The 14,476-nt window shown below is 36.3% G+C and overlaps 1 protein-coding gene across 2 annotated transcripts; it reads left to right on the top strand.

The window, feature by feature from the left end:
* Positions 1 to 238: 238 nt before the first annotated feature.
* LOC112278275 (thioredoxin-like protein AAED1, chloroplastic) lies at positions 239 to 2,940 on the top strand. Of its 2 annotated transcripts, none has more exons than XM_024511520.3 (8): positions 239 to 312; positions 734 to 1,149; positions 1,302 to 1,348; positions 1,475 to 1,589; positions 1,756 to 1,800; positions 1,968 to 2,027; positions 2,160 to 2,255; positions 2,390 to 2,940. In XM_024511520.3, exons 2-8 carry the CDS (start codon positions 829 to 831, stop codon positions 2,507 to 2,509), a joined length of 804 nt encoding a protein of 267 aa, XP_024367288.1. In that variant the 5' UTR covers positions 239 to 312; positions 734 to 828; the 3' UTR covers positions 2,510 to 2,940. The 2 variants fall into 2 exon arrangements, with proteins under 2 accessions (XP_024367288.1, XP_024367289.1); XM_024511521.3 differs by having other exon boundaries at positions 239 to 457.
* The last annotated feature ends 11,536 nt before the right edge of the window (positions 2,941 to 14,476 follow it).

Raw genomic sequence — 14,476 nt, 5'->3', positions numbered from 1 at the left:
TTTGCATATTTTGGTGACAACGGCATGGGTTTAGCTAGGGTGGGAGCGTGAGGTGAGAGCGTGAGGTGAGAGCGTGAGGTGGGAGTGGAGGCCGCGTGGGGGCAGCGTTTAACACCAAATCGCGCGGCTCCGGGCCGCGAGATGCCGCGACGGGGGCAGAGCTGCGCCTCACTGTGTCCGACGAACTGGCCTCGCATTTCAGCCCCACGACTTGAGAGGATTGATGAGTGCCAGCAGAATCGTCGTTGACAATTTGTTTGTGAGATTGGTTGCCAATCCTCTGCGCTTCACTCGGCGCAAACCCAACAATCGGTTCGTGCTCTAGCCCAATTTCATTCTTGCTGCTGCCTTGTGGGATCTTATGTCTTCTGTTGCTTTTGGTCGCGAGGCTTCGCGTGGGGTTGTTGGATAGTTTTTACGACCCTTGCGTATGGAACTGAGCTAATAATCGCATTTTGTGAGTGTCTTGCTGGCTGTCTGGAGAATTTTGATGGATTGTGAGCGCGTCGTCGTCGTCGTCTTCGTCTACGTTTGTCTTCATAATGCATTGATCAAATGACACAAATGTGGGTTGAATTGGTGTTTGGTTTCTGCCGCAGTGATGTAGTCCCTTGGCTTAGTATCTGTGGGACGTCGGTGTGAATATTAGTGACTATCGCAGGGTTTATGTGCATGGTTCATCTTTACTTGAACCTGCCACTAAACGAGTTCTCCTTTCTGCTATGTGATACAGACTATCTGTCATTTGAGGCCGCAAGTGTACATATATATAAATATAAATAAAGAGAAAGCAAGAAGACTCCGGTTTTCTTAATACAAAATATCGAGATGGAAGGAATGCTACTGAAAACCTCGGTGAATTCCTTCATTTGTCACCCTCAGGCTGGCCAGCAGCGGAAGAACCGTTGCGATGTTAATAAGCAAGTGGCCCCTCACTCCTCTTTTACTTCCACGACTATTACGCACTCTTTGACATCTCGTCCCGCAAGTTCACAATTCAACAGGTGTTCCATGAGAAGAGCAGCAGGAGTGGTGCATGCTGCTGTACAGACCGGCGAGACCGTTGATATGTCTGCTTTTGATGGTATCACCATATACGCCACGGACGGCCAACCTGTGAAATTCTCTGAGCTTTGGGATCATCGCAATGTAAGACTCCCTTGAATTACTCAACTTCACTAACTTACTTCAGTTACAATCCTAATAGAAAAGCAGGATGTTTGAGCTTGACAGGGTAGTGGTTTTCCCCCTTCTGGCTGCAGCTTTGTGTATGATTCTGACTTAAATGCTACGGAGTGCAGGGAAAGGCAATTGTGGCATTTCTGAGGCATTTTGGATGTCCTTTTTGGTAAAGCTCCACCCAAGGTTCTGAATGCCTTGTGTTAATATAATTTTAATATTTATTTATTTGAATTACTTTTTGTCACGTGCAATAGAAAGCAAGGGACAATCTCTTACCATCAGTTCTGTGCAGCTGGGAGTTTGCAGCAGCTCTTCGGGAAGCAAAGCCTAAATTCGATGCTGCTGGCTTCAAACTCATTACGATTGGCGTAGGACCTTCAAGCAAGGCTCAGGTTCTTTCAGAGAAGGTATGTGATGTGAGATGTTTTTATCCGACTGGTGGGGTTTATCCACAAGATTCAGCGGCTTCTGTTCCATCTTGCTTATTGGGGCAATAGCGATTTATGGTTGCCTGCATATTGAAATTGATGCGGCGGCAATTAATGCGAATAGTTTGTATTGTTCTGATGGCAGCTGCCCTTTCCAGCGGATTGTCTTTACGCTGATCCTGATAGAAAGGTACGTTCTACACTCGCTAATACGTCACGAAATACTGAATAGATTCCAGGGATTAGAAATGACTGCTACTCGCTAATATAACAATATTAGCTATATGGAGTGAGATTTTTCAGCAATTGCCGCTTGAGTTGATTCCTCACACGCTATGCTGTGGTCTTTGTTGTCAGGCTTATGACGCGTTGGGTCTCTACCACGGTGTTGCACGGACATGGCTCAATCCAGCATCAGTGAGTTCAATTGAATCATAGGAATTACCTTTGTCGATCAAGTGTTGAATTAATTGTTGTGAGATTGAGTGGAGTGAAGGTTTCTGTTATAATTGTAGAAAAAAATGATTGACCTTGTTTACTGTCTTACAGATGCAGATATTTACTCGTCTAGATAAGGTGGCGGATGCGGTGAAAGGATGGAACCGCGACGTCATGCCTGACAACACAGCGGCTACTCTCCAGCAGGTTATTTCATTATCCACCTCTAGTTTTATTTTACTTTGTTTTTATTTAAAAGAGTAGTAGGATTGAAGGAGCCTTCGGCGGTAGTCACTGGAGGTTCTCGAAATTGACATGCGACATTGTATTTGCCGAGGCAGGGTGGAGTGTATGTATTTGAAGGTTCCAAGGTGCTTTATGCTCGCAAAGACGAGTCTACTGGTGACCACTCTAAAATTGATGATATTTTAGGCAGTTGCTGCTCAACTGTGATGGCCTGAGGGCAACCTTCACAATGAAAAACAGCGAAGTTTGAGGTTCAAAATATGAAGTAATTTGCCGAAGAGGAGTACTGTACATTGATTTGTACTTAAACAATTAAAAAACTTAAATTGTATCTTTTATATTGGAGTCGCAATCGTTGTTATAAGCTGAAACGTGAAGACTAAGAAGTAACAACAATCCTAATGGTTCTTCCTCTCCTTCGATCCACTAGCAACCTGCTGTCTTGTATTATGATCCTTACAGTGTAGAGTACACACTTTCCCAAGTCGTAGATCATTTGTTTTTAAGTAACAGAGCGCAAACTGCTGAGCTAAATTCAATGAGGCAAGATGAATTTCACTACTGCGATTTGATCTGACCAACTTTTTGGTCTTCAACTTGTACTTCAAAAGTTTTCCTGGACCAGCTTTCCCCGCATTATGACGTAGTATTGTGACTACTTTATTCTTAGTATCTCCTGAAGCTTTGGTTGGTTCTCAATATTTCCAGATAACATTCGTTACAATGCTTAACATGGTGAAAGTTAACAAGTTGGGATTACTTGATCTGCAGAATGTTTATAAAGAATTGTGCCTAGTGAAACACTTATTATGTTAACATGCATTTTAATTTAGGTCAGTTCCATAAATAAACAGATTACTGACAATAAAAATCATTTCAGCAGCATTTTCAGCAGCAATGTCTCTTGGCTAACAAATTATGTTTTCCATTGACCATATGTCAACTATTTATTTGATAAACACATCCTAAGATTTGAGTTCAGTGACACGATAGTTGTCATTGTTTGAGTACAACTTTTCAATGGTGATTGTACAGAGTTAAAAGATTGTTTGGTATACTTGATATAGTAAGTTGGATATTACACAAGAAACTTATCGTAGAATAAAAAAAATTGTATTGATGTTTCATTCGACCTTATAGTTATAAAATGAATCATCAATACAATTTTTTTTTTATAATAAATACATAATAATATCATATAAAGTCATTATGTTATAATTTGCAAATAAAATATTCTATGGATACATTATATATATATATGAAACATAAGGAGGTGTAAACCTTTTATGGATTTAAGAATTTAATTACAATATTTGTCTTCTATTGAACAATTTACACAAGGTAGGTTTATTTTAAAAGGTATATAGTTCCATCTCAAGAAGGAAAAATCTCCTTCCCTTTGAATATTTTAGAAAGAATTTAGGGCGATTATTTAGATAGAGCCCACCATAGAATCTTTTAGAAAAAAAATTTGAGGCAGTTATTTAGGTAGGGCCTACTATGGAACCTTCTAGAAAAAATTTAAGGTGGTTATCTAAGTAGAATCGACTACCTAAGAATATTTTAGAAAGTCTAGGGTGGTAGAACTAAGTATAAATAGGACCGGTTAGGACCTTTTGATGCATCTAGTCATATATGGCTTTGAATCTTTTTTTTTAATACAATTGAATTTTTTATCTTTCTATTTTGTTTTGTTCTGTCATAATTTCAGTTGCCTAGTTTTGTTTTCTTTATCTCATTTTGTTTAATTTTGTTCTAGTCTAATTTGTCCTACTTTATGATGAGGTTTTATGCAGTTGTATATTAAAAGGGTCTTAATCACTTGAGATAAACTAGTCTTATTTCATTGATATGACAGCGAATGTTAGATTATTTATTTTTGGTAGTATATATTGAAACATAGAAAGCAAACTCTACACAAGCAAGTTAGGACCAGCAAGGTTGCACTTCACAAATAGAATGTGGTATGAGATGATTCTTCCCATGCCAACCCTTTTCTTATATACTAGTAGCAAGGTACCATGTGTTACAACCCATATGGGATATCTCTTAGGACCAGCCCTCTCCTTGTATTCTAAGGCACTATAGACCAGCAACTAACCTTGTAGGATATCCCTCATTACTCATATACTCTATTGACCATTAGCAACAACTAAATGAGTTCTTTCCTTCAACACTCCCACTTTGCTATTGGTCAATTAGCTATCAATCCTAATGCCTTACTCAATATGTTGTGTCTCTCTTTCACCAAGGCTTTTGTTAGCAAATCAGCCAACATGTCTTTGGTTTCACAATACATCATATCAATAACTCCCATCTCTATCTTCTCTCTTATAAAGTGGTGTTGAATATCAATGTGCTTGGTTCTTGCATGATGCTTTGGATTCTTTGCAAAAGCCAAACATCCTTGATTGTCACATCTCAATGGAGTGGCTTCCAATTGCACAAGTCCAATGTCTTCCAACAACAACCTCAACCAAATTGCCTCCATTGCTCCATGACTTGCTGCCATATACTCCGCCTCCATTGTGGACCTTGCAATGGTTGGTTGTCTCTTACAATTCCAAGATATGGCTCCCATTCCAACAAAGAATACATAGCCCGTTGTTGATCTTCTATCATTTGTATCTCCAGCCCAATCCGCATCACAATATCCATGTAATGCAATATTATTTCCTCCAAGACATAGTTTATGGTTCAAAGAGCCTTTCAAGTACCTCATGATTCTTTTGATGGTTGCCCAATGCATAGGACCTGGTTTTGCCATGTGTTGACTTACAACACTTACTGCAAATGCAAGATCCATCCTTGTACCCACCATTGCATACATGAGTGAGCCTACTGCTGCCTTGTATGGTATGCCTTGCATTTGATGCTCAACTTCAGCATATTCCTCATCCGTGAGCTTCATCAACTTCAAGTTGGCTTCCAAAGGAGTTCCAATGGGCTTGCAATCTTGCATGTTGAATCGTTTCAATACTTCTTCAATGTACTTGCTTTGACTCAATGTGATGGTCTTTGATACTCTATTCCTTGTAAATTCCACACCCAAACAATAATAAAGCTCTCCCAAATCACTCATTTCAAACTCTTTCTCCAATTTCTTCTTCAACCAATCTAATTTTACCATGGTGTTGCTTAAGATGATTAAATCATCTACATAGAGGATCACAACCAGCAAGAAGTCCTTGGCTTGCAACACATACAAAGAATGGTCAGCTTCACTTCTTATAAAACCTTCCTTCACAAAGAATGAGTCAATGCGTTGATACCATGCTCTTGGTGATTGCTTGAGTCCATACAATGACTTCTTCAACTTGCATACAAGGTTGGATTTGTCTTGATCAATAAATCCTTGAGGTTGCTCCATGTAGATGTCTTCTTCCAATTCTCCATTCAAGAAGGCTGTCTTGACGTCCATTTGATGCATCTCCAAGTCTATTGATGCTCCAATTGCTACTATGGTTCTAATGGTAGTGAATTTGGCCACTGGAGCAAATGTCTCATTAAAATCCACTCCAGCAACTTGTGAGTAGCCTTTGGCAACCAATCTTGCTTTGTACCTCACAACATTGCATATAGCATCTCTCTTGGTTCTAAACACCCACTTACATCCAATTGCTGAACGATTTGGTGGAAGTGGAGTCAACTCCCATGTCTTATTGTCCATAAGAGATTTGTACTCTTTTTGCATAGCAATCTCCCACTTCATTGCATCACCACACCTCATTGCATCACACAAAGTCAATGGATCATCAAGAAGAGCAACATTGGCCTGATCTTCACTTACTTGTGGAAAGATGTGGTTCTTCCACCATTCACCTTGTGGTCTTCTTTCACGTGTTGGATATCTTCTTTCATGCAAAGAAGATGAGCCTTCATGCACCTCTTGCTGCCTTCTATGGCTCATACACTTCCTTCTCTCATTCATTAGTTGATATTCTTCATCTTCATTCTCTTCATTGTGCTTGTTGTATCTTGCTGGAATTGAAGTCTTTATAGAGTTGGGCTCTTCTTCAATGATATCTTCATTTCCATCTTCACTTTGAGAATGCTCTTCTTCATCTTCTTCTTTGTTTGCTGAAATTGAAGATGTGTCCACAAACACACCACTACTCCCACTTGGACACATCTCCCACTTTTCACTTGCACTCTTATACTCCAAGAACTCTACATCACGACTTTTGATGATCTTTTTGGTGTCTAAACACATGAGCCTATATGCCTTGGTGCCTTCACAATATCCAAGGAATGCACATCTTGTGCCCTTTGCATCAAGTTTGCCTCTCATACTATCTGGAACTTTAGCATATGCAATGCATCCAAAAATCCTCATATGAGATAAACAAGGTTTCTTACCAGTCCAAGCTTCTTCGGGAGTCATTCCTTCAAGTGCACTTGTGAGATACCTATTTCTTGTATATACGGCATTTACCACAGCTTCCGTCCAATACTCATATCCAAGCTTTTGAGCATGAATCATACTCCTTGCCATCTCCACAATGGTGCGATTTGCTCTTTCAGCAACTCCATTTTGTTGTGGGGTATAGGGAGTGGAGGTTTGTCTTGCAATGCCTTCATGCTTCAATAACTCATCAAAGTCTTTGGACAAATACTCACCTCCATTGTCCGATCTGAGCACCTTAATCTTGTGCTCACATTGCTTCTCCACAAGTGCTTTCCACTCCTTAAACTTAGCAAAACACTCACTTTTGGCCTTGATGATATAAATCCATACCTTCCTTGAAAAGTCATCAATAAATGTGACAAAATATCTTGCTCCATTCATAGATGGTGTTTTCATGGGTCCACAAACATCCGAATGCACAAGCTCCAGCAATTGATTTGCTCTTGTTGCAATTCCACTAGGAAATGGTGTCCTATGTTGTTTGCCTTGAATGCAACCTTCACAAGATAGATTCATAGTAGAATGGCCAAGGTCTAAGCCACTTACCATGGATTGAAGCTCCTTCATGCTTTTGGCATTCAAATGTCCAAGTCTTTGATGTCAAATGCCCACCTTATCTTCATTTGATGGAAATTCAGCAAAAGCAGCAACCTCTACTCCATTGATGAGCTTGCAATTGATAATATAGAGATTGCCATCTCTAATCCCTTTTGCTACTTCTTTGCCTTCCATGGTTCTCACAAAACATTCATTCATATTGAATTGCACTTTGCACCCATGACTTACAAGTTTACTCACCGAAAGGAGGTTCTTCTTCATCTTTGGCACATGCAACACATCCTTGAGTGTGATCCTCTTGCTTATGCCCTTGACCACTACTTCCACTACAATGGTGCCCATTCCAATGGCTTGTACCATACCATTATCACCTAACCAAACCTTAGTTGCTGGAATTGGTTGATAAGTGTTAAATGAACACTTGTATGGAGTCATGTGTTTGGTACATCCAGAATCCACGATCCATTTGCTCATATCAAGCATGGAAGAAGTTTGTTTTGCCATGAATGCAAAGTCATCACCTCCATGGTCATGAAAAGCATTATTGGCATTCTCTCTTTCTCCTCTCTTTGCCTTGAAACAATTCCTAGCAAAATGCCCTGGTTTTCCACAAATATAACAAGTTTTGGGAAGATTACGTTGAATGGAAGTACTTGCCTTACTTGGTCTCGTGAATAGTGCTGATTGCTCTCCAATAGACTCCTTTTGCTTTCTTTTGGTCACTTCATGGGCTAGTCTTGCCGTGACATAGTCCAAAGTAAGATCTTTTCTTGAAATTGACTCCAATGCCACAATGAGGGAGGAATAGGAGTCCGGAAGGCTTGAGAGCAATGTCATCACAACATCTTCTTCAGGTAAAGGCTTGTCAATAACAGCAAGTTGGTTTGCAAGTGCTTTTACCTTATTCACATGAGCCATGAGATCTTCACCTTCTTCCATCTTCACGGTGAAGAATTTTTGCCTTGACCATAGTACATTGGAGAGATTTCTACTCTCATAGACGTTGCAAAGAGTCTTCCATGCCTCTGCTGCCCCTTTGCAAGAAATGACATGAACAAAGTTGCTCTCATCTAAATTGGTGGCAATTATGCCAAAAGCTTTCTTTTCTCGTCTTTTGAACTCCTTATGCTCCTTGATGCTTGCCTCTACCCCAGGTGCCTCTTCCTCCTGACATACAATCTCCCAAAGATCCAATGACGCCAAAAGTAGCTCCATTTTGGCCTTCCAGTGGTGAAAGTTGTCACCTTTGAACTTTTCAACCATTCTCAAGCTATCACACTCAAAAGATGCCATCTCAAGCTACACGTAGGTCCAAAAAACTCTTGATTTGGAGTTGTAATGGAGAAGATATCACTACTCAAAGATTGCTGAACTACAAACCCAGAATTCGCTGTTTTGCAACTTTTTGTAAATTATGAGTCCAAATCACGTCTAAATGGTGGAGAATGAATTGTAAAGTAATTCTATGGCTCTCATAAGTCTCCCTCACGTCACTCCACTCAAAATGACTCACTATCTCATAAAACTTTCAAACACTAGTGTTACTTCAGCAAAGACACTATCAAGGTCTTGCACAAAACTCATATACTCACAAATCCAGGAGCAATGACTTCAACAACACACTAGTAACACTCTACCATAAGATTCCAACCACCAAAGTAAGCAACAAAGAAATAATGCAAGAACAACTTACTTGGTAAGAGAGTGTGGGCCCATAACCTATTGAAACATAGAAAGCAAACTCTACACAAGCAAGTTAGGACCAGCAAGGTTGCACTTCACAAATAGAATGTGGTATGAGATGATTCTTCCCATGCCAACCCTTTTCTTACATACTAGTAGCAAGGTACCATGTGTTACAACCCATATGGGATATCTCTTAGGACCAGCCCTCTCCTTGTATTCTAAGGCACTATAGACCAGCAACTAACCTTGTAGGATATCCCTCATTACTCATATACTCTATTGACCATTAGCAACAACTAAATGAGTTCTTTCCTTCAACAGTATATGAATAGTCATCATCTACTCTAAGGTCAATTGTTGTGGTTACATTGAGTACTATGTTGAGGCTACCACGAGCTATTCTTGAAAAGTCAACTAAGAAATGAGAAGGCATCATAATAGAGGAATCTAATGGAGAAATTACAGTATGGGAGATATGGCAAAGCAATCCTAGATGGAAGCTCAAATACAGCACTACTTAAGCCAGAAAGCTACTTTGCAAGGGCAAATAGAAGCATTGAGGACAAAAAAGTCAACATTTGTTAAATTGAAATTGATTAAGCCTAGTACATACTCTAGGACTTCAAGACAAGAAGATGTATGTCAGTAGCTCTTCAACATGCGACAATACTTCCAACTATCTAAAGCAAATACTACTAAAAGAATTACATATACAGCCAACTATTTGAGAGATGTGATAGCCATTTGGTGGCAACATCGAGTTAAAAGCTATGGAGTTCAAGGTGGATTTTGTGATTGGGAGGAGTTTGAAACCGAGTTTAGGAATCAATTTCAGCCTATCAATGCAAAAAAGATAGCATGTAATTAATTCACAAATCTTATATAATCTAAATTGGTGCAAGTTTATGTCTTTCGATTCAAGTCCTTATATATCGAAATTGACAAATTTTCAGAGGCAAAGATGATGGATCAATTACTATGTGTCAAAGACATGAACTAAAAGATGATGCATAAACCAATGAAATTTGTGTCAAAAAAAAAGTAATAAAATAGAAATTAAGAAGTATATTGTGAGGGTAAATTTTTCCTTTATTCCAAATTACAAGATGGACTCAATTAAGAGTTACTTGTAATTGGTAGTGAGAAGTAGAAGTAGCAATAAACAAGAACAAAAGAAAGACAATACCAAAGAAGTGAAATAAGTGCAATCAAGCAATTGTATACTACAAAAATAGTCACAATTTGTTCATTGGATTTTCATCTAATAAAAGATAAAAATAAAAAATAAAACTTACATTTTTAGGTATGTAATTTTTTTTCTTTTCAATAACATAAAAATCATGTAATTCCAAGTTACTATGAGTAAGTTATGATAGATTAAAGATAGAATATAAATAATAGAAAAGTTAAGTGAATAATTTTTACCTCAGGGATAACTTGCTTAAGAAATCAGGAGTTCGAACCTCACTAAGGCTCACAAGTAGTGTATATTGGTCTCTAAAGAGGCCTTGAGGCCTTAGTCTTACCTTCTAACCTATACCTAAGGTGCTACAATCCATATGGGAATTGTGCACCTCTCTTCTTACAAGGACTATACTAGCTGTTAGTCCTCCTATTTTCTATTAATAAAACTACTTTTTTTGTATTTTTGACTTCACCATGGTGTTCAAAAATATCCAATTAGCTTAAACACCTTGTATAGTCTTCAAAACTTGTTTCATTTCTTCATAGTGGCTCTCAAGGTGGTACAACTCAATTTTACCAAGGTCTTGAAATTTTCTCTAAAATACATAAAAAAATCCTAAATAAATTCTAAATAAATTATTAAAATCCTATAATATTTTTATTATATTTTTAACCATTAAATTTTATATTTTTCTATTTTGGTGAATTTTTATAGTAATAAAATCAATTTAAATCTACTAAAAATTTTATTTTTTACATACATAACTTAAAAGATACGAAGTTCTTTTTCATACTTCTTTTAACTATTAATTAATCATTGATAGGATTTTTTAAAGTGATACATGTAGATATGAAGTTAATATAGAAATTGGTCTCAATTAATAATCATTAATACTCAAAAATGAGTAAAAATACTAAACCAACTAAAATAATTGCCTCCAAGTCTTACTAAGATTCCATTTTTGTAACTTTTCTTCTAATAAGACTTTTATACTTATAAATACTTCTAAATTCTAATAACTATATAAATAGTCAAAAAGACTCTTTAAACTTAATATTTATTTAATTAAATGACTCAATATTATATTTTTAACTAATCCATTAATTAAGATCTATTGGTGGGACTCACATATATATATTAAAAAGAAACTTAAATGGCTTATTACCAAAAGACAAAGAAACTTGAGACTCTTAAAACTAGAATAGAAAAAAGAAAGGAGTTGATAAGAGTGAAGAGGGCTTCACTCTTATTTCTATATATACTATCTAACTAGGGACTACGTGGCGATGTTCTATATGACCTCCAATATGTGTTGACTTTGTAGGACACATGCCTTCACTTACAAGGCAAGTTTTTCTATGTGTGGGCCACATAATTAGCTTGATCTTCAAGCTAACAACAAGTATGGCACATAGCCAACTTGTTGACTACTTTTTAATTCAAAAAGTCAATTATAGACACCTATAAAGTCAAAGCAACATCTATGAAATTTCTAAGAAGCTTCTATAGAAGATATTATAGAATTAACTTACTTTTATCTATTTTTATTTACTTCTATATATTTATACAAGTAATTACTAGCTTATATGTGTATATCTGTGACATTATTCTCCCTTCTAGGGACGAGTTCCATGAGGAGCAATCATCATATGTTGAAAAAATCTATAATACAAATAATTGTATTAGCCACATACTCAGATCTTTGTTCTCTTTGAAGATGGTTGATAGGGCCTCTCAACCACCGTTAGTATTCTATACTAGGGCAGAGAGACCACCCTATTATTTGATCGTTGTTTATGCCTTCATAACTTCCTTCAACTAAAATATTTGAAACACCATCAAGAGTTATTTCTACCTCTAATAAAATTACCAAACATCGAGAGTCTCTTCTAAGGTCGTGATTCCAAACGCATTGTATATTGCCATCTATTCGAGAAAAAATATGTCATTCTTGAGGATCTTCAGGTCGATTGCATCATCTTAAAGATTGTAACAATCGTAATGTCTCATCCAATAAGTCAGCAAACCAAGGTTCTTTAGTTGAATCTGGTGGTTTTTGGTTCTCCATGTCTTTAGCATCACAACTATAAAGAAGCTACAAACAAGGATTGAAAATAGAATGTTATCTTATCTAGATTTTGTTTCTTTTATACGAAAGGTTTTCATCTTGATTTTGATGGATGTTATCGATGAAAAGCCTCTACCACCTTTGTTGCATTTACAAGATTTTATATTGGCTTCTATGTGTGTTCACTAATATCATATTCGTGCCAATGAACAAGATATTCGAATTTATTTTGACGTCACCTTGAATCTAGAACTTCTTCTACTTTGAACTCTTTATTATTGTCCATTTCTATAGGAAGAGATAGAGCTCATCTTCTTCTTGGTATGTCCACTGTCTTGTATGGTTTAAGAAGAAATACATGGAATATTAGATGGATTTTCATTGACTCTAGTAGGTATAAATAATATGCAGTTGAATTAATTTGTGCAGAAATAGGAAATGGACTAAGTCTATGATAGTCCAACTTATCACAAGGATGAGTGATCTTTATATTACGATGAAGTAAGCATACCTTGTCACCTATGTGAAATGGTGGTTGTTCCTATTGATACACATCTACATTGATGTTTTATTATTCTTGAGCTTCTTTTAATAGCACCTTCATTGTTGCATGTAGCTCTGACAAATGATTAGTCAAATCTTTTACCGCATGATTATCAGCTTTTGAAAAGTTAAAAGTATCAAGTCGTGGATGATAACTATAATTGACAAAGAAAGATGTTTGTTTTGTAGAAGAATGTACCATGTTATTATAAACAAAATCTGCCAATGGCAAAAAAATTATCCAATCATCTTATTGATAGTTGATGGTATATCTTAAATACTCTTCCAAAACTTGATTGACATGCTCTATTTGTCTTTTAGTTTGAAGATAGAATCCCAAAGATAGTTTTATATCCACATTTAGAATCTTAAAAAGAATTTGCCAAAATCTTGATATAAACTTAATTTTCCTATCAATATACAATATCCTTCGACAATCCATGATAGCAATAGACGTTGTCAAGAAAATATTTAGTTATTTCTTCACTTGTGATAGATTTTGTACATGATACAAAATGTGTCATCTTTGTAAAATAATCTACTATTACGAATATATAATTATAAGAACCTAAGATTAAAAGTTTTGTGATAAAATCCATAAAAAAAAAAGACCATGGTTGTTCTAGAATATGTAATGGTTGAAGAAGTCCGTAAAATCGATGATGAGGAGTTTTTGATCTTGAATAAATGTTGCATGAGTGAACAAAGTTTTTCACACCCTTCCACATTTGTGGCTACCAAAAATCTCTAGATGTAAGCTCCAAAGTCTTGTTGTATCCAAAATGTCCTTTTGCTAGAAAGTCGTGACATGCTTGAAGAATACGTAATCGTGCTTCTCCTTTTAGAACATATAAACAACCCTCAAAATAGGGTAGGTTGTTTTTAAACTCAAATTTAGAAGTATCTTGGAACTTAAAAGAAAGATTTTTGATATTGTGAACAAGAGGATTAGAAGATATACTTGATTGGATTTGTTTCACAAGGATTGAATCAACAATCAATGTTGATTTCATTACTTGAAGATGAAAATGTTGTGGCTTCAAGAGAATTATTTTTTGCTGACCAAAAGATACATCTCCTTCTTTTGGTGTAAGATAAGAACGTCTAGAAAAGACGACTGACAAACCTTATTGTTTGCCTAATCGATATGTCATCTTGAAATCAAATCTTAATAAAGACATACTCCAATGGACTTGGCAACGATTTCAAATACGTATTGATATAAAATATTTAAAATTCTTATGATCTATATATATGGTAATTAGATTAAAAGTACCTTCTAAATGATGATGCCATTCTTGAAATGAATCCACGATTGCAAAAAAATCTTTGTCATGGATTTCACAATTAATCTCGGTTGCTAAAATTTTTTTGGAATGAAAAGCTATTGGGTGAAGTTTATCATTTGTTCACATTTGTGATAATATGATATCATATGACATGATTTGCTATCTGGAAATACACCAGGTATTAGCTGTAGAGATTTTAGCTTAAATTTTTATATGAATCTTGATTTAGCTTCCAAACCTCTTTTCTTTTGCTTAAAACTCAAAATATAACAAAATCCCTTCAAAACATATTTTTCCTATGAAGAGATTTCTTATCCCAAACTTTAGAAATTCATAACTCTTGATTTAGCTATTTAATTTGTTTCAAATTTATAAAGTAGGTAGAATTCACTTTTAAATTTTATTACAAAAAAAACTAAGTACAAATTCACTCCCGATCTTTTG

The sequence above is a fragment of the Physcomitrium patens genome, chromosome 25, assembly GCF_059467195.1.
Source record: "Physcomitrium patens ecotype Gransden chromosome 25, ASM5946719v1, whole genome shotgun sequence".
In the NCBI taxonomy this organism is placed as follows: Eukaryota; Viridiplantae; Streptophyta; class Bryopsida; order Funariales; family Funariaceae; genus Physcomitrium; species Physcomitrium patens.
Note: the sequence above shows the minus strand (reverse complement) of the source record. Positions and strands in the feature narration are given on the sequence as shown.

Excerpts from the sequence above, each read along its gene's own strand:
- LOC112278275 (XM_024511520.3), top strand. The coding sequence starts at position 829 with ATGGAAGGAATGCTACTGAAAACCTCGGTGAATTCCTTCATTTGTCAC. Across the intron at positions 1,150-1,301 it reads AGCTTTGGGATCATCGCAAT|GGAAAGGCAATTGTGGCATT; the intron begins GTAAGACTCCCT and ends TACGGAGTGCAG. Across the intron at positions 2,028-2,159 it reads CATGGCTCAATCCAGCATCA|ATGCAGATATTTACTCGTCT; the intron begins GTGAGTTCAATT and ends ACTGTCTTACAG.